At 39.0% G+C, this 24,015-nt stretch overlaps 1 protein-coding gene across 6 annotated transcripts in view; it reads left to right on the top strand.

Annotated features, from left to right (window-relative positions):
• The first annotated feature begins 213 nt into the window (after nt 1-213).
• tmem131l (transmembrane 131 like) overlaps nt 214-24,015 on the top strand; it is a 37,145-nt gene continuing 13,343 nt past the window's right edge. For 2 of the 6 annotated variants that reach the window (XM_028591256.1, XM_028591265.1), the window contains exons 1-12: nt 216-658; nt 1,415-1,488; nt 4,987-5,030; nt 14,397-14,468; nt 17,529-17,652; nt 17,805-17,921; nt 19,512-19,616; nt 20,941-21,018; nt 22,515-22,668; nt 23,514-23,572; nt 23,657-23,762; nt 23,865-23,967. In XM_028591256.1, coding sequence (XP_028447057.1) covers nt 535-658; nt 1,415-1,488; nt 4,987-5,030; nt 14,397-14,468; nt 17,529-17,652; nt 17,805-17,921; nt 19,512-19,616; nt 20,941-21,018; nt 22,515-22,668; nt 23,514-23,572; nt 23,657-23,762; nt 23,865-23,967 — 1,160 coding nt within the window. In that variant the 5' untranslated portion in view covers nt 216-534. Of the gene's footprint in view, nt 659-804; nt 995-1,296; nt 1,319-1,414; nt 1,489-4,986; nt 5,031-14,396; nt 14,469-17,528; nt 17,653-17,804; nt 17,922-19,511; nt 19,617-20,940; nt 21,019-22,514; nt 22,669-23,513; nt 23,573-23,656; nt 23,763-23,864; nt 23,968-24,015 lie in introns of those variants that run through there. The other 4 variants (XM_028591275.1, XM_028591283.1, XM_028591291.1 and 1 more) reach the window with 4 other exon arrangements.

Here is a 24,015-nt window from a genome sequence, read left to right on the forward strand (position 1 = left end):
ATGTCAAAATTGTACGTTAAGTACATTACTTATGTTTCATTCAACCACTAAGTAAAAGTAGCATGAGATAGACATACTCAAGTAGATTACTGTTATAGTACTGCATCATATCATATATAAGCATATCATATGTTTCTTATGTAAAAAGTAACTAAATGTAGTGGAATAGATCTAAAGTAGCAGGAGATGGAAATACGTAAAGTATAAGAACCTCAAATCTGCACTTCAATCCAGCACTTGATCAAATGTATTCATTTACTTTCCACCACTGTAGGGTACATTACATGTAGCTATATCTTTGCATGATGGCATTTTGTTTTAGTCACCTTAGTTTTGTTTTACCTTCAGCAACAGGCACGTAAAAACAGCCTCGTTGCAAGTGTCAGCCTTCACTGTACAATGCGTTTGAGCGGGCGGGGAGGGACAGAGACAGAGGGAGTGCTGCTGCTCCTGTTCCTGCTGCTGCTGCTGCTGGGTGAGCGAAAGAAACCAACGCAGCGAAACACAAGGTAGGCTGCTAGCTGAGAGGGCAGCATGGCGGGGCTTCAGGACTTCCAACAAGGTAGCCACTGTCACAGGAAAACGTGGATCAATATACTACTAGGAATACTACAGATACTTTTACCTTGCGTACAGCACGGAGGGGCTCAGCTTCAAGGTTTGTACTCGCCTTTATCTTCCGCTTCGGGGTGTAAGGTTAGTTAACGCGACCGTTGCAAAAAAAAAAAAAAAAAAAATGTAAAAACCTTAATTTAGCTCACTGAATTGACAGCAACATTGGATAATAGGTGGCAGGCTAAATTGTCCAAACAGCTTGTACAATTTGAAATAAGTGAAAAATGTTCTGAATACATTTTCAAGCCGACTTGAGCATTATATTTAGATTTGTTTTACCAACATGGAAGAGCTAACGTTAATGTTTTGTCAACCTGCTAGTCCATGCTAGCTTCCAGTTGCTGTTTGGTTTAAGCGACATAATAACTTGTTCAGGAAGGCAAGTAACGTATTACCGGGGCTTTAAAGGGGCACTTAACGGTTACAAGTGTCTCTGTAGTAAAGCTACATATTGTTGTAAGATAACTACACGGTTAAACAGCCGTGTGTACTGAAGTAGCAGGAGAGATGTTTTCCAAGTTCGTTAGCCACCAAGCTAACCTACCAGCTAATGAAGCAGCTAGCAAACAGCATTTGTCAGCCTGCCGAGGCAAAGTCATTTCCTCACTTATCTGTGTGATTATCATTCAGTGTATTAATTTGTTATAACCAGTAATAGTAACGGAGACTGTGAGTTTCCGGATCAGTTCTTTAAATAAACAAGGTGCATTCGAAATCGTTTTTTTTTTTTTTTTCTTCAATGTTGCCCAGTCTCCAACCCAACACCTCGCTGATCATTTTATTTCTTGCTCCCACAAAGCTCTGAGTCATATGTCCACCAGCGTGGTCGAGGTCTGGCAACCAGAAGATGCGGACCCATTAGTCCAACTTCAGGTAATCATCATTTCTTTCTTGCTTTGTGTTTGTATGGAGGAGGAATCGAGAGTATTTATTTTGCAAAACACAGATCATCTTAACAAATGCAGCCAGATGCATGAGCACGTGTGGTTAGTGCATCCCCATTGTTTGGCTCCACTTTGCAGTGAGTTGAGTTGTGCATATTATATTTTATGTGAGGAAATACGACCACACACGACCATTTGCTTATGATATAGTGCAAATGTTGTAGTTATTGAGCTTGCACAGTTCAATACACGACTCTGCAGTAAAACCAGAGCGGGAGGCCACCTGCCATGTGGCTCCTCCTTATTTTCTTTTGTACATAGTGTCCATTGTGGAGTTCAGTCAGTAACACACACTGAGAACATTTTAGGACTGAGACTGTCCGAGTACTATGCTGTTCCTCATGCATACTTCTTTAAAATCATTTTCCTGCTTCTGTAGTCTGCATAAATGCCTTTTGTTATGCAGGATCTGAGTTACAGTTTCTTAAACATGTTCAAATAGGCAGGTGTGATGGTTATGTAATCATGAAGCAAGACCTAAAAACAAATAGGAGTTCAGTGCTTACTGCCTGTCATGAGGTCACCAGCTGACTGTCATGTTACCTGAAGGGGGGGGGTGTGGCATTGGCTGCAGTCTTATATAAACGGATGTGAATAGCGTTGACAATTTGGTTCCCTCCAAAATAAGTAAAAACGATGCACATTACACCAAAGTAGTTTTGATACAGAAAAGTCTCTTTTTCACAATGAATGGTAGGTTTTGGGAAATTTGATAAATATATAAAATGAATAAAAGCTGATTTGCCTCCCACAAAATATTTCTCAACGTTTTTGAAATACTTATTTTGCAATCTCAAAACTGGACTAACTACCATAGACGTGCAACATACAACATTGAAGATAATTCTTATTTGTTAGATGGATTAAAAAAATAAAAGGAGGTTTAAATAAAGGGGAAAGGTGGGTATGTTAGTGTTTGGACATGTTCTTTTCCACTCATTTCTACCTTGCAGACCAGATGGCAGAATTGTTGACATTGTTAGGTGTCATGTTTAGATAGGCAGAAGTGAATGAAGTGACCGTCTCTGTTACATGCATGTGAAATAGAGCACGACATGGATGTCTTTCATCTATATGCCAGTGCTGCTGGTGGTCAGCTGGTTAAGTAGCGTGGTGTTTGTTGCTCCAGGCACATTGAAGTTGTGATGCAGGAGATACAGTGTCCTGTGCCATTATACTTAGTAGAAAAAAAAAAGAGATATAAAATTTGGTAGGGCTAGGACGATATGCTTTTGTCCCGATTTGATTCTTTCACGATACATTGGTGCCGATTTTTTTATTTATTGCGATTCTAGAATGGAAACCATTTAGGTGAATCATTGGTTAAGAAAAAAGAAGAAAAAATATCGATTTCCAGGGGAAAGAATCAATTTTAAAAATCGTCGGCAAAAAAATCATGGTACTTGCAATTTTCGATTATTTTTTTACCCCTAAAATTTGGGCAGCAGATATCATAAATGCATATGTGCATAACTAGAACTTGTAATCTTTGCCTACTTCATCTCATACTTCTTACTGTTTTGTAAACATTGACCTGTGTTTTGGATTTGACTAAGGATCATATGTTCGGATTGGCTGCCTAGTGATTATTAGATTAGTTCAAGGTTTTAACTTTTTCATCTGCCTATTTGAGTTTTGAGTTTTGTATACAGGCTCTTGTCACTTGTTTCAAATCCCTGCATTCATCTTAAAGTCCCTTTTTAAATTTGTTGTGAAAAATCTGTTTTGTCTCGTTGACTTAAGCCATTAAATTGCCAAGCTTCAAAGGTGCTGGGGTCACTGTAGGATATGACACAGAATAACACAAGGATACATCAGTTAAAACTGTTCAAGCTGCAGCCTGTAACCTTTGCCATGTTTAGACAACGGATTTGCGATTGTGGATGGAATTTGTCGGTATATCATTTTTTTTTTAAATTGCCGTATATATGATTTATTTACTTGATAAACCGTTAATAGATCACAACTATAAATAGGAATGTCTGCTTTTTGCTTATCCAGCAAATGACAAGACTGATAAATTATAATACCATATCACATTGATGAAAAAATCCTATTAAAAATCCTGTGAATCCAATATTGCCATAAATCCAGTCCTGTTTTTTTAAATTCCTGTAATGGCTTAATATAACTAATTATATTTAAGGGGTAGCCTAGTTGCTACCTCCATAGAAACAATACTCTGACAAATCTGTATCCATGAAGCCATGATGTAGCCGTAAGACCTCAATTGTTCCTATGGAAACTATGTTTTCATGCAGTTTTAATGCAGTACTGGTGGCGTGTGTATTTTGAAATGTTCTGCTGTATTTGAAAGGATTTTGACAGGTTATTGTGAAACTGAGCCTCATTTTGCAGACGTATTTATTAAACTGCGTGAAAAAAGATGAAACACCATTCTCCCACAAATCAGCTACAATCAAACTTGTGCACTGTTGGTCATATTTACCCTCCAGAAGAATAAACCTAACTCAGTACATGCAGTATGTTGACAGTGTAATCTGGTGAGGCAATAGTTTGAAGTTTGCACATGGTTCAGCGCAACTTGATTTCCCCAAGAATTCAAGTTGCATGATTTGTGAATGTCGCAAAGGATGCTCTGTACTTTGGAGGAAACGCCATTATTAGTGCTAAAAAATAAGAGAAAGAAAAATGTAAGGACTTTTGTTGATGTGTTTTTTTTCGAGCATTGAAATGATCTGTGGGATGTACAGATACTCTGTTAATCCTGAGGGAATTGTTCTTGTCTTCACAGCATAATAACCAACACACAACTTTATCATTAGTTAATCTATAAATAACACTTAAGTATGTAGAAGATACTGTATATTGTGTAAAACGTGCCTCTCTGAGATCAAGAAAAATGAGGCTTGTCATAACAACATTATCTACCCGGATTACCAGTTACAACTATTTTTTTTTTGTGTAGCCATTGATCTTCAGAGATGCTGTGTTCATTCAGTAATCCTGCATGCGCAGTGTGAGAACACGTACAACAAACTGGTGGTTTTATTCTGAGAACTACAGTATACTGTGCCAACACTGGCAGAATTTGCTGCCTGCTGTCTAACCCTTGGAGTCAGGGTGGAAAAGATGTAATGCCAGTTTTAGTTTCCCACGGCTATTCCAGTTTACTGCTTGGATTTTCTGGTTTATTCACAGTGAAATCATATTTCATGCAAAAAATAAAAGCTAAGATGCGCATGCACCATGAAGCTTATTAGCAGTTGGTGGTGTACCAATGTGCATCAAACCTCCTTGATAAGAAGAATATCATCATAGTAGCCAGAAGGCAGTTTGCCATACCAGTAGACTTTCATCCCACAGAGCCTCCTGATGTGGTTCTTTCTAGGCCACAGTGTGACTGTAGAGTAAATGGGTTACTGTTTGCTGTTTTGACTAAAGTGTATTTTTATTTCCTTTTCAGGTGGAGAAGGAACGAAGAAAAGATGGTCTTCCACTGGAAGACAGGTATGTTTGATTATTTTAGTTTATTTTCTGTGAGAACAGCATTAAATGGCTCTTCTGTGTTTTTTTTTTTTTTTTTTTTTTAAAACACATTTGTAACGCATTACACATTCAGCAACCCTAAATGAAAAGATGTAATAGAACGATTTAAACCATCCCGCCTTGCTAGTTCAAACATTGGTCAGAGAAAGTCACACATACATTCAGCAGTTTAAAAGAATCCTGAAACCTGTTCACGAGTGGCACTTGTGAATATGTCAAGACTTTGCACCAAGCCACATTATTACCAACAAACCCCAAACCCGCATACAGGTTGCATCATACTGAAGTGTTTTCTCATGTTTAGCGTAGACTATAATTAGACTGTAAAACACAGAATACAAAGCAGGGTTGTGGGTTTGGTTTGTGAACAGCAAAATGGAAAAACAAGCCTACCTCTTTATCACCAGAGACTATGTGCTATAGTACATACAAGAAGTGTTAATGTAATGTGAACATATTCCACAAACTATAGTATAGCACGGTTAAAGGGTTTATTTGATAAGCAGAATTAAACTGTAGCTATGGGGTGACATGTTTTTGCATTCACACAGACAAATGATGAGGCGTGGTTTCAGTTTAATAGGACTGAAGGTTTCTAGAAAGGCCTTTAAAAGTCTTTCCCTGTATGCAGGCTATGTTTCTGTTGGTGAGTGAGGGGGTGTGTGACGAAGAGAGTTCTGGGGGCGTGTGTTAGAGAGGCACAGAACCAAATTCCTGACTAATTTTAGAACTCCTTGAAAGAAAAAGGAGAGTCCGTCTGTCTTTCCCAGCTGTTTTTGTTCTTGCAGAAAATTGTTATAGCAAAATATCAACGATTATTTAGTAATGGCTTGCTCAGAAAGAGTCTTTGTTTGTCCTTGTTATTGATGTTAAATATATATTTTTTAAGTCCCACATTACAGCATTTGTGCTTGCTTCTGCTCCTTGTTTTATCTTTTTTAGAGAAGCAATGTAAGTAATGTAAGGAGCCCAGCCCATTATATACCTAAACTGGGCTACATACTGTATGTTTCCCTTACTCAAGGGTTCCGGGCCTAGACGTTTGTAGTAACGAATTACAAACCGTTTGGCTGACTTGTCTGTGCAAGTTGTTTGTATTACTTTGCATGATTTTAATGGTGGTACCTTATGATATTATATAACTCAACATGAGAGAATCATGCAGTTGTGGCAATAGTAGGAAATGAGTTTGATGCCTAAATTCAAAGACGAGTGCTAATGCAGCCTAGCAAAAAATGTCATCTCCTGCAACTGTATGTAGGAGCTCCAAGACCTAACAAGTCTGAATAATAGATTATCTAAACTTGGGCATGGAGACTGAAAATCTATATCAGAAAGCCTGCGTTTCAAACTTGGGATATGGAGTTTAAAAATGTGTTTGTTTACCAGCCAGGGTCGATCAAATGAAAAGATGCTATTACGTTGCGTTATGGGAAATGGAACGATTCAGTGTTTTTGGAGCTTGACCCAACTAAAGCCCCTTTCACACAGCCTGTTCAAGGAAGGACCGATGTGCCTTACTGGAAGCCGCCTCGCTATCTGTGTGAAAGTTACAAAGACGGAATCGGGGAACAAAGTTGTTGCGCTTTTAAGGCGGCAGCGGAGGTAGTCCCAGATTATGCTACTATAATGCATAAAGTTGGCAATGTCTGGGTCCTGTCAGGTTTGCGTGGTTGCTCAACGGTGCGGGCCGCCTCACACACACTAGACGCCGACGCTGTTGTGTTACACGTCATGCCCCTTTTGCTCCTGGAATGCCAGCATGTTATGTGAAATCACACACTGGGTCGGCATTGTGCTGCCGTTGCTTGGTTTTGTGTGAATAAGCAATGCAGACGTACATTGTGGCGCTATTACGAAATCTTTGTTTGAAAAGTCAGGATATCGAAGCCTCTGCTGCTTCAATTTTTACCTTTTTTATTTTCTTTTTTTTTGGCAGTCCCCCAACATTATGAAAGTGCACTAAATCGCTTTAAAGTGACAAGCGTTCAATTCAAATATATTCATAGTGTCATCATAACAGAAGTTTTCTCAGGACATTTTACAGATTAGGTCTAGACCACACTATAATTTATAAAGATCCAACAATGGACCTTTTTCACAGCAGACATTTTGACTTGTCATAGTAGGAAAAGCACAGCTCAAATTGATCACCTTAACGATGGCATTTAGTGTTACATTAAGTGTTGATATATAATGTTAATCTGGTTCACATGCAGCCAACTGTTGCTGAACAGTGTGGGAGTATGGCTATTTTTAAGTCTAGGGAGGTGAGAGGCAAAGGAGGATTCGTAGTGCCGGATGACCTCGGGACCTCCAGAACTGTGGGCTGTGAGGCCTCTCGTGCCAGGGTTATCAGGCACTTGGCAGGCCTGCCATCACTCCTGCCCAGCCTAAAGAGCAAAGCAGGCAGCAGATACAGAGGTTAATGATATGTCGTTGTCTGTATCCGGTCTTGTGTCAAAATGTCCTTGCTCTTCTCCTTGTCTTTTTGATCTTTTTTATTTTTACTTTTAATCTCCACCACAATCATTTCTCATAATACCCGTGCTACTTCATTCTGTTGAGTTAAAAAAAAAAATCTTCCTGGCACAAACATTCTTTTTACTACAGTATAGTGTTAATACTGTGGCACACAGGGTTTTAATTTCACCGTTATATTTATTGTTTCTGTGTCTTGTACAAATGCTTGTGAACACCAGTTGACCTAAACTCTCCATTGGTCCTAACCTCTCCCCTCTCCCCATGGCTGAGGTCACTAACATTGACTTTATTTGAGTTAGATCCAGGGGATCAAATAACGCCAAACATAACTTGTTATTTTTTACTACAGCTCAGTGGCATGCTTGTTGAGAGGCTGAATGTTTCTGTATGGCCAGCTGCTGTTGAATTCACAGACAATTCTAAGTTACTAATAGATATTACAAGGTAAATCCCTCCTCTGCCTTTTAAAGAAGCTCACAGGAACCTGGCACACCTAACCATTAAAGTTTAGCAGTTTACTTTTTAACATTAAATCTGGCTTTTGCATATTGAAACTAAGTAGTTTTACACCGTGATCATTATTTCAATCTGCTTTTTAATTAGATAAATGGTTATTTGATATTGAAACTGCTGACATTAGATTTCATGCAACAAGGCCCGATCTATATCAACTTTCTGCCATCACCCAACATTTAATTTCCCCTTCACATTTGACCCCTCACATGCTCACACACACACACACACACACACACACACACACACACACACACACACACACACACACACACACACACGACATTTCAGCTCTGACTAACCCAGTTTAAAGTTATCCTGTTTGACAAGTTATGAATTTACAATTACGACTGCAGAGAGCATGAGAAGGAAGCAGTTTTGTAATAGAGTATAGAGTGTCCCTCTTAGCAAGTCAAACACCACTGCCAGCTTATTTGTTCTTTGTGTTGTAGAATTTCACTTCTTATCATGGGCTAAATCCACAGCAGGGGGAAGGAAGAAAGTAAAAAATAATTTCACAGGTGGTGAACCACGGGGCAGTTCAGTCCTTAAAAGCAGCTGAATGAATGGCTATAACTCGTTAAGTAAGTGTGTGTGGGTGTGTGTGTGTGAGAGTGTATGTGTTAAAAGTGAAAGGCAGATATAATACCCTTTTTCCACCCAAATTAGTGTGTGCAGGGTTTTTTTCTGCTACAGCTGTGATACAGTGGACAAAACTTCAAACTCTGCTGTACATTTCTTGATATTTTCACTAATAAACTCCTCCGCTCAGTTTACTCGCGCTGCATTCACTGTCATTATTTCACTCATACCCTTTTCTCACTGGCCAAAAAAACCACTTACTACCACTAACATCTGGCTTTTGTCTGCAGTGGGAAAGTTACAATCTGCATTCACTCCCAGGACAAATGACTCTGCAGTAGATATTAGGGGTGCACGATTCAGAAAATGTCATGATTCAATATAGATTTTTAGGCTCAAGATTCGATTCAAAATTGATTTTTCGATTCAAAAACTATTCTCGATTTGAAAGAAAAAAAAAAAAAAAAAGATTCACAGTATGTAAATGTAGTTCCTTTTCCCATGTGATTGCAGTGGACATAAAATTTAAAAGAAAAAGAACACAACAAATGAAATGTAGTTTGATATTACTTTATAGTCTTCATAGAAAAAATAAAAAAACTTTTGCAACTAAAAACTGCTAAGTGCCATGCTTTGGCTAGCTTTCAAATACATTTTTCAAATACATTTAATTCAAGTATATAATAAAACTGTTAAATAAAAGGAGCTTTTCGTTCACTGTGATGTGCGTCGCCTCCATAGATAACTTCTGTCATCCTGGCCACAAATTCCGTCCGTCTCTGCCTAAGCAGTGCTCAAATATTAAATTAGTTGGCACTGAGATAGAAAGACTGAATAAGTAACCAATGTATGAAAGAAGTAACCACTGTAACATTTTAACTATCCTCCATGCTGCTTTCTACTGTTAGTACTCTTAGTACTGCACTAACCCTATGTTGTAGGAGTAGCATATGTCTTTTGGAGAATAGCAGAGCCAGTACGTAGTCATTTGTCCCAGGACTGATGTATGTAACCTTTCCCATTGCAGACAAAAGCCAGATGTTAGTCGGTGTAAGCAGGCTTTTTTTTGCCAGTGGGAAAGGGGTATTATTGTTAGGTTGCAATATCTGTCTACAAATAATGTCACCCATTTGATAGCAGTGTGGTTTTAAGTAAATAGAAAAGTTAAAGGAAAGCTAATCTCTGATCAGGTCTCTCTAGCCCACGGTGAATCATGTTATCAGCATTATAAAATAAAAAGGACAATGAAGGGATTTTTTTCTCTCCATTCAGTCCTTAAGGGAACAAGAGCTAGATGTTGTCAATGTATCCCTCTCAGACATGCTTGTGTGATCTATGTGTGTGTTAATCAGTTCATACTTACTCTGAATTGGACCTTAATTAACTGAGATGCCATGGAGAAGGTGCTGTTTGTTATTTCTGCAATAATCTGAATTACGTTGATCTGATCATAATTAAATTATTTTTTTACATATTATATACATAATGTATTTTTTCATGTATTGGTGTGGGTGGGTGACCAGTGCCAACATAAAAAAATTAGATTTCTTTTGGAGATGAGGGGGCTGCACGTGTTGTTAAATGAATGATGTTTTCTTAATTAGCTTGTGTTTTGTCTATTTGCGTGTGTTTTGTCAAGTTGCAGTGCGTTTGACCCTGACGGCCACCGTACTTTTCATTTCTGTTGTCTCAGCATTTACCTCTTTTTCTTTCGCATCCTTGTCAGTTGACTACATAGACAGAGCTGCTCTTTAGAAAAGGGATCCAGTTCAGTAGAGCTTTGGCACAGGCAAGTTATCTATGTAAAATACAACCAGCAAACTGTTGCCATTTTTAGCAGAAATAACGTATCTGAAATCTACATCACCACTAGTTAAAATGTCCCTTAACTTGTGGTAGTGTACATAATCTTACGTAATTAATTGAGCTTGCTGCAACCATTTTTTTTTTTTAACAGCACAGTAGGCTATGTCAAGTTTGTAATTTTGTCTCCCAGCAGCGGACTAGAAACGGCGTCCTGTTAAACACTAACCACATTACCAAAACAGAAGATACATGTCTGTACACCACTGTCAGACCTTGTAAGCTTTAGCTGTCCCCACTGTCAACAGATTGAACTGAGATCAGTCTGATATTCTGCACGTTAACTTTTAACATTAAGACTTTTGGAATATTTACACTGGGCTGGAAACCACCACAAATGTTGTAAATGAGATTGGCAAATTGGATTACTTCCTTAACAGGAAAATTTAAATTTGCATTAAATATACAGTATAACCTTGTCCTGTATTTTCCCATGATACGTATTCATGTTCATCATTGGGATTGTTTTGGACATGATGCTTAATTTATTAATCTTTTGCTCTTCTTTTCTTTTTTTAAGAATGGGATGTTAAAGCAGCTTGGCAGGGAGTCCTGGTGTTTTTGCTTGGTCCAATAACTGATTAATTGTTTAACATTTAGAGTCTTGCAAATCCCACAGCTGCTTCCTTCCAGTTATTTGGAGTTGCTTCATGAGATATGTCCCAGCATCGGGAGAATGTGTTAGCAATCGTTTATATTCATGCTAGAAACTGTAAAACGCTCCATAAGAATAATCAAATTTAGTTTTTATGTGGCTAAGGTAAAAAAAACTAAAATGTTAGTGTAGATATGTAAAGACAGGGTTAACATCAGGGAGAACGCAGACTTAATCGAGAGTAGTAGTTGTGTAAAAATGTGAGTTGCCTCAGAGCGAGCTTTTCATTTCTTCCAAAATTCTTGATTACTAATGTCCACAAGTGCTTTGAAAACATGCAAGCTTGCAAGAGGAAGCCTGCACATTGTGCGTTTTCTGTTACTAAAGGCACAACAGGCGTTTTGTCATATTTTTCGTTCAGAAAATCTGATGAGAAACATTTTGCACTTTAAGTGTAATTTGTTATGGAGTTTGTGTTTATGTAAATAAACTAAACTTGCTTAGGAAATACTGTTTAAAAGCAATATACTACTGCGATCAGATGTTAGTTGGCAGATACGTCGTTAGGCCTGGGCGTCCCCGGCTACAGCCCCAAATGTTTAATGAATAGCCCCGGATCTCTGGATTTTTATTTATTTTTTTTACAAAAATAAGTATAATAGAAGAAAAAAGCCCCAGAATGCCACATGCCAATAAAGAAAACAATTTTTTTTTCCAAGGCACTCGCAGTTATTATTTTTTTTTTTTTTTTTTTTTTTACTGATGGTAGAACTGTAACTGTAACCAGTTTATTTTTCCGAGGCAAATAGAGTGGGCATCTACGTGTGGGGTTCGACCAACATGTTATTTTTTGTTGCTAACACATAGCAACCATTTATACGTGAGGAAAGCTGCGAAAAATGTAATTTTCGGAGGAATCCTTGCCAAATCAGTCTAATACATTGATGCCATTAACACAAAGTTTAGGAGCGCAATACTAATGATTTAGTTTGAAGTTCCTGTGATGTGACGTTTCCAGTCTGGTTCAGACTCAAACACACGAAGCTCTGAAGCAGACCTGTGCATCGCTAACGGGCATTTTCCACTGCTGTGTTCCGGCTGTGTTCCAGTTTTATTTCGCCATTCGCCATACCACACCGGGAGCGTCTCAGAAGCGAAGCGTTTTGCTGCCTGACTCAGATTTGATTATCTCTATGAGTACTTTACAGAACAATCATGTGTTTATTAAACTAGTATCTACCTTCACTCCAAGCACTCCTGTAATTAAACTCCATATTTTGATTGATTTGATTCAGAAAAAGGTAGAAATGGGGGCATAGAAATTCACCAGAATGCACGAAATTAAGTGTTTTTATGCTCAAAATTGTATGGGTAGGGGGCCCTCAGACCCCCAACATCATAAGTCACCGCACAAATCTGAAAAACAAAACCTTGGCCTTTGGGTTGCCAGGCCAGTTATGATTAGGCCAAATGTTGGTGCTATTTAACTAACATCTACAACCTGGGCAGCTAAAATAAACATGCACTGCCTATTAACAAGCTGGGCAAGCCAATCCCCGTTTTGCATTGCATTCAGTTTAGTTAAATGGGTCCGGGCTAAGCCCCGAACCTCCTCAAGTCCTAGAAACGCCCCTGTTAGTTGGTCATGTCATCCAGCCCAAGAAGTTGCTGACAGGAATCCTAATCACTTAAATGTCTAGTGATGGTGTGTAAAGAGTTGAGTCCCCTCCCTCAAAGTCCTAACATGGTCTTTGCTGCAGCGCTGGGTTGGCGATGAAGTATATGTGGTTCTTGGTTCAGCTCCCTACCTGTTCACTTGTAAACCCAGTTTTGGTGTCTTCTGAGCAGCAGGGATAACGATGGTGAAGGTTGGGCAGTCTGTCCATCTGGCTGTCTTGATATTAATGCATTTTCTTTGAAATGGCTTTAAAAAGAACAATTATTTAGACCCAGTTTTTTAATAAAGGTATGAAGACAGCCATTTGTATTGTTTTCCAAGCCAATTCTCTCCTCTTCATTCTCTCCTCTTCAGTCCTTTTTTAAGGTGACTTTTTAACACTTGAACCGTAGTCCTTTCACTTCCTCGCTTCTGTTGATCATCAGCTGTGTGAGTCTTTTGTCAACGGAGTCCAATCTTGCTTTTACTCATGCACACATACATGCACATCTCAAATCAGCTGCTGCTTCCCTGCTTCAAGGCACCCATTACCAAAGCTCATTATCACAGGATCACACGCACACACACACCCACCAAAAACGCAGTGGAGCTCCAAAAGTAGCTGCTGGAGAGACTGGAGAGGAGAGTTTCCTGTTTTAACTTGGGCTTGTGGTTGGTTGCTTGTAGCGTTCCATACATGCTGTGCAAAGCAACATAGATTGATATGTAGCTGCTTTGTTGGTGTACAGTAGGAAGTCTTTATATGACATTGATATCTGCCTGTTGTGGGTTAAGTACATTCAACTCATAACTGATTTTAAAAATAAATCCTTTCTCAAGCTGCATGGTTTTCTGTTGATTGTTCACAGTGCTGTTTGTAGTGCACACAGTGCCTGATGTGGGACAAATCATTGTACTAAATGTATCCTGTTTGATTGAAACTGTGTTATTTGGTAGTGAGGATATTATTTTGTTGTGCCCAGCTTAAGGAAATTCCTTAAAACACAATACACTGTGGGTCGGAGAGAAACCTATTTTTAATTGTTCTGTATGTCTGGCACATACTGCAGAATTGACAATAAAGTTAACTTGACTAGACTATTGATTTAGCTGTTTAAAAGTATTTAACGATTGTTTAGGAAGTGTGGAACTTTTTTTTTTTTTTTTTTTTTGGAGTACTGTGTAATGTTTTTTTTTGTAATGTTTTGTTCAACACAAGTCAATGTGTTATAGAACACAATTGAGTCATGTGTTTTTTATTTGCAAACTTCATTTGAGTGTGTAATTATTTTCATATGCAAAGGCTTCATTTAAGTTATGATCCATGACCTCCAGTACTTGCCTCCCCTCTTTGTGTGATAGCTAATTTGTGTGCTGGCATGCTCATAGTCCCTTTTGTTAGGCAGGGAAGTTAGTGGTTTAAGAAGCAGCCTGGAGCATTAATAGTTTTGACTGTTAATTCATCCCCCTGAAATGTGAAATGGGTGTTTACGGTGTTCGTAAAATATACAAAAACATAGTTTTTCTTCTCATTTTCTTTTTCTTCAATTTTTAGTGAAACCAATGAGATAAAGAGAAGTACTGTCCTTCAGCCTAATGTTTGTCTCTCTTGTACTTTTCTTCTCTTCACCAGCTCCTCTCTATATACACGGGAGAATGGGAGGCCCTTGCATTTTCAGCCCCCAACATTGGAGTTTGGGACGCAGTAAGTACTGTTCTCACTTCTTAGTTTAATATAACGTGCTCTAACAAGCATAAATGTTATTCATTTCTTTCTGGAAATGATGAAACACTTTATTATAAGCGCAATAACAAAATATACTTAATTTCACCATCTCTCAGTCTTGAGTGATGTGGAAAACTACACTGACTTAATTCAAGTTAAAATAAGACTGGCACTATAGCAAGTGACCTGTCCCTGTGATGAATGCCACAGAAATGGGATATTTCATAAAGCAAGGGGCCCTTCAACCTTAAAGAGCAGACAGGATATCCAAGTATGGCACTAAGCTCCCTTTCCCAGCATCCAGACACATACTGGAGAGGGTTGACCCCAGTCAAAAGGGTTGGGAACTTCATGGTTTCCTTCCATACTCCCAAAACAGAAAGAAAATCAAACATAATGCTGTGGTTGGACAACAGTCCCTATTGCTTCTGTTAAAAGCAAACGGTCACAAGCAGCTTCTATTTTGTAGTATTTTTAATCATACATTTGGAATCTAGAAAGCAGGCAAATTACTACTACTATTGCTATTATTGGAGTATTGGGAAAACCCTATTGGAAAGCAAAATTCAAATAAAATAGACTACTAGATGTTAAAATATGTGCAATGATACAGCTGATGTATGTACCCAAACAGGACAAAAATAAAGCTGTATGAAAGGGAAAGTTAAATTGACCAGGTGAACTGCAAATGACTAGACACACCACTTTTATTTGTGTTCCAGAGTGTGTGCATGCTTGGCTGTCTGGCTTGCTGATGTTTATTAAAGGGGTGATAGAATGCAAAACCGATTATACCCTGTCATAGTTGAATAACGACAGTTTGGTGGGTAAATAGGACATACATAGAACCTCAGAATCTCATTGACACCTCTTTCCTCTGCAAATCTCACAATTTGAAACTGCCTCTGAAAACAGGCGAATCTGAACAAAGCTAAAAGTTGACGTCAACTTCTCGACTCCTCCTTATTTGGCTCTACTTTCTATCTTTGTAACACCCCAAAATTTACATAGGCCATTAACTGATCTGAAGTCAGTTAGTCTTCTGAATAGGTCGGACAGATCTCAGAAATTGTTCATCTGCTGTTTTACCACTAAATTCACTTCTGAGACTTTTTTAATGCAAGAAATCAACTATGTATAGGTCAAATATGGGCCATTTTACGAAAATGCATGACTAAACCGGCCTGCTGTGAGGTAGATGGAGCTCCGTCACGGCTGGCAGCCCACGGTGCTCGATACCCGCGCAAAGTCACCATTTCTGGGTTAGTGGACTACCAAACACTGCTGCCCTGACAGAGCTCCAGGGCCTGCAGCTCCCCTCTTCCTGCTGAATGGTCGTTCTGTGTAAGTGAGGGCGCGGTCAGCGAGCTTGTTACGCCCGCAATCTCTTACCACAGATTCCAGTTAATCTTGTAATGGATATGTGTATTGAGTTATTTAAACAAACTATTGGGGAAATAAACGCATCTTGTCCGCGAGTGAGTTGGATGGAGCTCTATCAATGAGAGCTAGCTAGCTTGCCTCCTCCTAACAAGACCTCTAAAATTCACAAAACTGCATTAAATTGAAATCGGACAAAAGTGAGTTAGCTTTGTTAAGACCTTAGTGAGCTATTATATAAGTGCCGTGACGAAATTAAAACTGTAAATATACTCTAGTTATGCCGAAAGTGTAGCTAACTAGCTGCTATCTGTACACATAGGATTGAAGGGATACTAGCAGCTAAGGAAACCCTATATAAATATACTCTAGTTATGCCGGCAGCTGGCAGCCGGCCAGCCCCGAGCCCCGGTAGTAAGTAACCGAGAAACGGTGACTTTCTCTGGGTACGGAGGTTGCTGCTTTCTCGTCAGACTGTGTGGAGCTCCTAAAGTCCGACACGTCTTACAAGCCATACATTTTCGTAAAACGGCCCATATTTGAGCTTTATATAGTTGATTTCTCGCATAAAAAAGTCTCAGAAGTGAATTTAATAACAATAGTAGACAAACAATGTATAACTTTGCAGTGTCTGAAATATGAGACTGCTGTCTCGTCTCCAATGTGTTTCTATGTGGTTCGCTCAAACCAATCAGCGCGCAGCTCATCTAAATATTCATGAGCATACCACATTTGGAAGAAAAGCTCTTGTTACAAATAGCTATAATGTTACCCAACATACCGTCCGGCGGTGTAAATTTGTAAATGTAAAATTATTAGTGTTAGAAATTGTTTATGTCCCTAATTGTTCTGTGCTATGGTGTTTTATCCTGTTAAAGAGAGTTAGTTGTGGGTTATTAATTGTTGTGTTATAAAATTACTACCATGAGTGAGAAGGGTATGCAGTTAACAGGGCTCCCGTTCTCAATTCACTCGCGGATTACTTTGGCCGTAGCGCGCTCTGCGGCAATGCACCAGTATTACAGTATATGAAATATTCATATCATACGGCAAATTAGTACCTGTATACGTTATAAACCGGTATACCGCCCAGCACTATGATGTGGTTAGGAAGAGATCATGCCTGCCCATGTCCAAAAATATGTTTGTGCTTATTAGGCAGAAACTCACAATGCAGTGTGACAAATAATCTAAAACACTGCACACTTGACCAGGTTAATAGCTGGAAAGAAAAAGTAGATTATATTTGATTAGACCACTCCAACCTAAGATCTTAGACCATATCCTCTATAATGTTGAGAATGTACTTCAGTTGCTTAAAATAAAAGTAAAGTCAAACTCACACATGCAAACAGGAAGTGAAAGATGCGCCAGTTGAGGCTTGACAGAACACCTCAAATAAAAAATGTCCAGAATGTAAAATTTAAAGGGTGTAGTTATTTTTAAAAATGACATGCTACTCACCTTAAATTTGCTGCCTATATCACAACAAAGGACTTTTTATTTTGTGTTCAAAAGTATTCAAATTGTTGCTGAAATTTGCACTTCTTTCTTTATATAAATGTTTTGACTCAAGACATACATTTTAGATGATGATGAAATATTTAAGGCTGCGTTGAGAGACCCTTATTTATGATGCTGTTCTGTATGTCTTTACAGGCTGCTGGGGCTGCCAAGAGCTGAAACCATACATATACACAACCCCAGCCAGGATGTTCCTGTGACACTGCTGTCAATGTTTACATCCAGCAGGCATTTTTACATACCTTTCTTTCACAGAAGAGTAAGTGTATGTGTGTCAGTGTTTGTAGGCCTTTAGCTGCACTATATATTCACAAGTAATAATGTTAAAGTATTAATTTGGCCCTGACTTGTGTGTCTTGTTCTTTTTAGAAATGTCTGAAACAACTTCTCATGTTTTACTCTCTGTCTTAGGTGATCCCTCCCAGAGGGAAGGCCTCTTTTAAACTTATTTTCCTCCCGTCTGAGGAGGGCAATGTAGAAAACACATTATTTATAAACACATCGGCCCATGGGCTGCTCTCATACCAGGTCAGTGTTCATCAATACACCTCCTGCTCTAAAGACTCAGATCATGTTCTGTTGAGACAATGGTGAAGTCACACATCATAATGCAAGTGGTCCTTTTCCCTCAGCTTTTATCTCCGGATAGTGAAGTGAAAGCTGCTCACGTGTTGGATGTGTTACCACAGTGTGTGTCCTTGCTGTGACAGAGTTTACAAATCATACTATTATACTTTCTTTTTCGTTAAGAATTTGTGATCCAAAACAGCACCAGACCAGACTGCTAGTTTAATGCTGCACATTTGTTTTCACTTTTCATCCCACAATCACATACTCCTAAACAAAGGAAGTCAAAAACACAATTGTTTATGCTAAAAGAAAATCATGTTGGACTTTTGTTTCATATTAACTGGTGCGTGTGACCCCACATTGCGTGAAAAGTAGAAGTAAAAGTAGATCACCGTGAAACTAGTAGAAACGTTCAGAAACGGTTTCACACAACCAGTGCTTTTGTTCTTACAGCTGCTATTATGACATAGTTAATGTTTTTGTCTTTACTTCACCTTTGGAGAATAATAAAAATAAGTTTGGAAATGTGCATTCACATGCTTCAAACTGCTGTATCCTCTTACTTGGATTCCAGTCCCAGAGTCTGCCTTGTTATTCCACCCCAGCTGGTTGTGCTACCACTTTAGGGCTTATCGGACCTCTTCAATTTCACAGGTTTTGGTCACTGCTTGGTGATAGTTGTCTTTCCACTTTCACTTTAAGTGTGTAACATCCTTTTTGCATGTTCATAAGGAGCAGTTACAATGTTTGGCCTGTGAAAACTGAACCTCGGTGACAGAATTCAGTTGTTAGTCAACTGCACTGGAACCAAAGCAAATACGAATTACCTATATAGATTCGCTCCAATTATATTAGGAGTGTGTATTATGTTGTTGTGGTTGTGAGTTTTGCCCATTTCCCATTAAACCATGCACCACAGTGCTTCTCACATGTAGCTTATAAATGGCAAGCAAACACGCCCAGACACGCAGACACTTGGACTCCCATGCACTGCCTCCAACAGTGCCACACCCTTTACGTGCCTCAAAGACATGTACATGTTTTCAGTCATTCTCCTTTTTTTTTTTTTTTATGTTGCCAATGAGATCAACAACACAAATCTTTGATTTGCATATACATACATACATACATACATATATCTCTGTCGACTAATCGTACAGTCATTATCTTTCCTTTCATTCCCTTTTCTGAACAATTGAAATAAAGGTGCCATAAACCTATGGTTTTATATAGCTAAAAGTATGTTTTGTGCTCAGTACTACGCCTGATGGTTGGTCCTCAGGAAGCAGGTGAAAAATACTTGAATACAAATGTATTTGTTTGGAAAATGATACGCTTTGTTGTGCTACATTATTGAGAACTTACATTATTTTTTCTTTATTCGTAATCACAAACATCAGCTACCATCTTACGAACTGCTCCAAAAGTTCAGTTTAGGCCCACTAACCAACACTACTCCTTTTTGTTTGCCTCTTTGCTGCCTGTCGTTAAGATAATGCATATGGTGTTGAGAATCCTTTTTATAAATGTTAACTGTTCCTTTTGCAGGTATTTGGTGTGGGTGTTCACTGGGGTTCATTAAAGTCTGTCCAAAGTAAGGATAGTCTGCTAGTATTCCCTCACATCCAGAGCATTAAGCTGACCCAAACTCAGGTATGTATTTAAATGTCTTTGTGTTTGTTTGTGCAGGCCATACATAGTAGTGACTAACGTGTCATCATTGGAAACAGCTGATTTCCCCTTTCCTGTCAGCCCTGATAACGGACGCCTGTATGCTAACAAATAGAGGCTTTGTGATACAAACTGACAAGCTCTTGCTGTCACTTTTTTTTCCTGCCCAAAAATGTAAACGTTTGCCTGCAGAGTATAACCACAAACTATCCATTTAAAATGACACATGCTTTGTACAATTATTCATTTGTACACGCTTCATAGCCATGAAAACCAATGACAAATTGGTGCAAGGCGCTGCATTGAAAGTGTGTGAGAAGCGATCTGAAAGAAGTCCTCGCCTCCACAACAGGAAGTGGGGTGGCGGTTGCAAAATGTCAGCTTGCCAAGTGCAGAGACTTTAGCTCTCGTAATCCCTCAGACTGCTGCTTATGCTGAATGCAGACGTTTGTCCTCTCAGCAAGCTCCCCACGTTTTAACATAACGGTAACTAAAACACTATCCACCTATACAGTATACTTATCGACATCAAGTTGGTGCACTTGTTTCAAATTCCTATTGTGTCAGTTTTTTCTGTCTTTTTTTTTTTTTTTTTTTTTTTTGCATTCCTGCTTCAAATCACACATATACATTTTTTAAGAATATTTTCTACAACAGTGTCCTGACTAAGACCGCAGCAAAGCGTTTCACATAAAAGAACAAATGACAGACTTTAAACAAAACCGAAAATGACATCTAACAATAAATTAGCAGTGTTCAGTAACAGGACATTAACATTTAGTGGTCAAATATCCCTTAATCTTGTTTATTAAATATTCCATATTAATAAAATAATCAAGTTTAAAGTGACTCTGTAGCTCACACCAAGATGACGGTGCAACAACTCTAAAAGCACAGTAACCTTTTATGACTTCTTCTACTAGACACTGCTACTGAAATTAAAAATATGTGTCGATGGTGTAGAGCGTTCAGTGTCATATCTGACCGCCTTTTACACAGGTTTAAATGTAGATGCAATCAATGTGGATCCAATAATACCCCCTTGCAAAGTCCACGATCAACATTTGAATTAGCGATTCCCTGGACAATGTTTAAAACCATGTTTGAAGATTGCAGGAGTTGACAATGTGTCCATTGAATCTTAACAATGTGCAGTACGTGGCTAGCTCCACTAGAGTTTAGTCATGTGGGGCCTTGTAGAAAAGATGACCACTCAACTTGCTGATATTTCTATATATCATTTAATGCTATACATTAATCTTTTAACACCATTATTGCGTGTTCTGTCATGCGGTTTCTCCTGCAGGAAGATGCCTCCAACATCACCATACTGGGTCTACTCCTGGAGTGCAGCTTACCGAAGAGTTTGCTTAACAGTCCTCAGGTACTTGAAAATCCCCTCTGCACATGTTCTAAGACGTGTGAAATACTCTGCTTGGAATTAGTATTTGTATCTTTTTTATAGTTTTTCTACCAAAGGTTCAAATTTCCTAATCCTTAAAATGACATCTGCTCCTAAAAATAATCAAGTACTTATCATTTCAAGTGGTTCAGCTGCTGGACACAGTATGTCTCCTCCTTCACTGTAAAGTCAATTCTCAGTGTATGTAAACTCGAGGTTTCCACATCACACCTGTGTGTAAAATGCATGCAGGATCACAATTGCTTTTCAAACTAGTTGTGCTGTTGTGGAGACCGAGAGGAACTGTTTTACCCAGATACTCTACAGTCTTGTAACAACGCTTCTCTGAATTACACTTGCCAAATAAAAACATTCTTGAATTTGCAAGCAGTCAGAGCATGAGAAGGGAGGGCATAGGTTAGACTTTAAGGAAAAACACAGAAGTACAAAGGAGAGCAAGTAACCAATTACTTTTTGTGATGTATGATCTTTCATCATTTTTAGCTTGTTTCTGCTTCGCAGTGAGTAGTGAGTCTTTCTCTCTCCTCTCGTCACGCCCACTCCTCTGAGCAGAAGGCCAGCTAGTCTAAAACTTAAACCGACAGCCGGGCTTATCATCGGAGCGCCTTCTGTTTCCTCCAGAACCCCCTGAGGAGGGCGAGATCTCTTGACAGACTTTTAATTGCTTTCTCAAGAGACTGTAATTGACGCAGGACTCCCAGTGCTCATGTGGCACAATACACATGATGCAAGAGGCAGTTGCAGACAACCTTACTATGATGTCATAATTATGCAAACTGTAATCACCCTGGCGTTCTGTTGCATGAGTTTCCCAGCTGTAACCTGTGGCTCCTTTCCAAGAAGTCTTTTTTAAGACTTTGCTAACATAATCAGGAACTGGCTTTTGGTCAGTGTCAATACTGCTCACAGATTAAATGAGCCTTAGGGGAAGTTAGCAGTAGGCTTGGTTTCCAGGGATTAGGTTTGCTTTTGCTTCCTTGAGCCCCCTGGCACCAAGGCTGGGCATCTGTCTACAGGTCGTGAAGTCCTGATTCGCCCCTTGAGATCAGCCCTGGTTTGCAGTGAGATTTGCACCAGTACTGACTTATCAGCTACAAGAGGGTGTTAGTCACAGGGTGGGGTGGAGGGTTAGGAGTAGTAGTAAGTTACTACCTGCTTGTTTCTGTCTGTCACGCTATAGCAAATAAGTGGTTACTCTGTCTATCAGAGCAAAGAAAATAATTCACTTTTCCATTACCATTTGTTTTCTTTCAGCCGTCACCTCAGCAACTTGTTCATTTTTAAAATCATACATTCGGTCTCTTTAACATCCAAATTTCCCTTTTTAGTTTATTTGTCTTTTTATCTTTTTTAGTTTCTGTTCCTATTTACTAAAGTTCTCAAATTACTCTTCATTGTTATCATGCTTGTCCTTCTGTTTGATGCGTGACTGGTATGTCTTTCCTGTCTCGTCCCAGGGGTCCTGCCTGGAGAGTGAAGAGTGCCTCAGTCTGCAGATTAATCTGTCAGCGCGTGATGACCGGCCCACTGACCTGGACAAGCTCAAGCCTTACGTCATTGAGCACATTTTGGTGTTGCTGATGGCCCCCGCTGCTGGACAGGCTGCCGTAGGTGGGTTTGTTTGACCTGTCTGACCCGATGTCTGCAGGCAAATGAGCTGTAGTAATGTGACAGCGCTGCACAGTGTCACTTAAATATACCGCACAGCTCGATACTGACTGACACTAGTGTATTGCTTCTTCTTTAAACTCCACTCAAATGACCTCAGAAAATGTCAGTTTTCTGTGGTGGATTGAAGCCAAAGTTAAAATAGTGTTCATACTGTATTTTTATGCTAGAGGTAGACTTAATGAGGCTCTCTGAAATTGTATGTGCCTGCTTTCCTTTCTCCTGAATCTTGTTTACTTTGACTCTGGGGAAAAGATTAGATGAATCTGCTGCTGTCAGATGAGGATAAATATAAAAAGACATCAGTTCTGCTTTTCTGGGCTTACTGTCCAGAGTAACTCAGAAGCTAAAGATCAAAAGAAATCAGTTGCATTGCTGTACACTTACTGCAAATAGTTTGTATCATGATTGCTCACACAGGCTGCATTTGTTGATGAACCACATTAGCAAACAAAGTTTGTTTTTCTAAGAACTTTCACAGTTTTTGCATAGAGTATTAGACTATTTCTGTCAGCAGCAGACGGTGCCTTGGTGTATAGTCTCATAGCTGTGTGAACGTGGTCATCTTTCATTTTCACTTTGTATCATAGCGTTGCTCAAGAGATCTGTCTCTGCAAGCAGGTTTCAGCAGATTCTCTTAATGCCATATAAAGAATGTAAGGGAAGTCCTTTTAAATAGCAGAAAATGGTTGATTTGTACATACATCAGGATCATAATAGCTTCTCCTGTACTCTACATATGTACACTGCTTTTATTTATCTGAACATTTGTTTTTGTTTTTTTACAGGGGAACCAAAAATAGGAGTTTATATGTTGAATTCTGGAGACAAGAAGCTCTATGTAAAGGTGAGGTGTTTTTCTTTCTTTTGCTATATTCTAAATATTACAGGTCGAAATGTATAGGCTATGACAAGACATTTATCTCTCCAGGACATGCAGGTGCTATCAAAAGTGGAGGCCAGTCTGGAATTTAATCCGGTTCTTCTGAGACCAGAGGCAAAAAACTTCACTGAAGTGGCTACACTTGCCTGCAGAGGTGAATACTTATTCAAATCATTTCTTCTCAATTCACATAATATCTTATAAGGGCAAATGCATTTGACCCAAACGTCCTGCAATATTTTGTTTCTTATATCAGGTTCATTGCCAGGCAACGGAGGGAAATGCATGAATCATATCAGTTTGAAAATTCTGGGAAACCGGACAGCCTACACCTTCCCTGGACTGCATATCACACACGGGTAAATGTTGTGACCTTTGCCTTTTTACCCTCAAGTTGCCTGAAGAAA

The sequence above is a fragment of the Perca flavescens genome, chromosome 2 (assembly GCF_004354835.1).
Source record: "Perca flavescens isolate YP-PL-M2 chromosome 2, PFLA_1.0, whole genome shotgun sequence".
Classification (NCBI taxonomy): domain Eukaryota; kingdom Metazoa; phylum Chordata; class Actinopteri; order Perciformes; family Percidae; genus Perca; species Perca flavescens.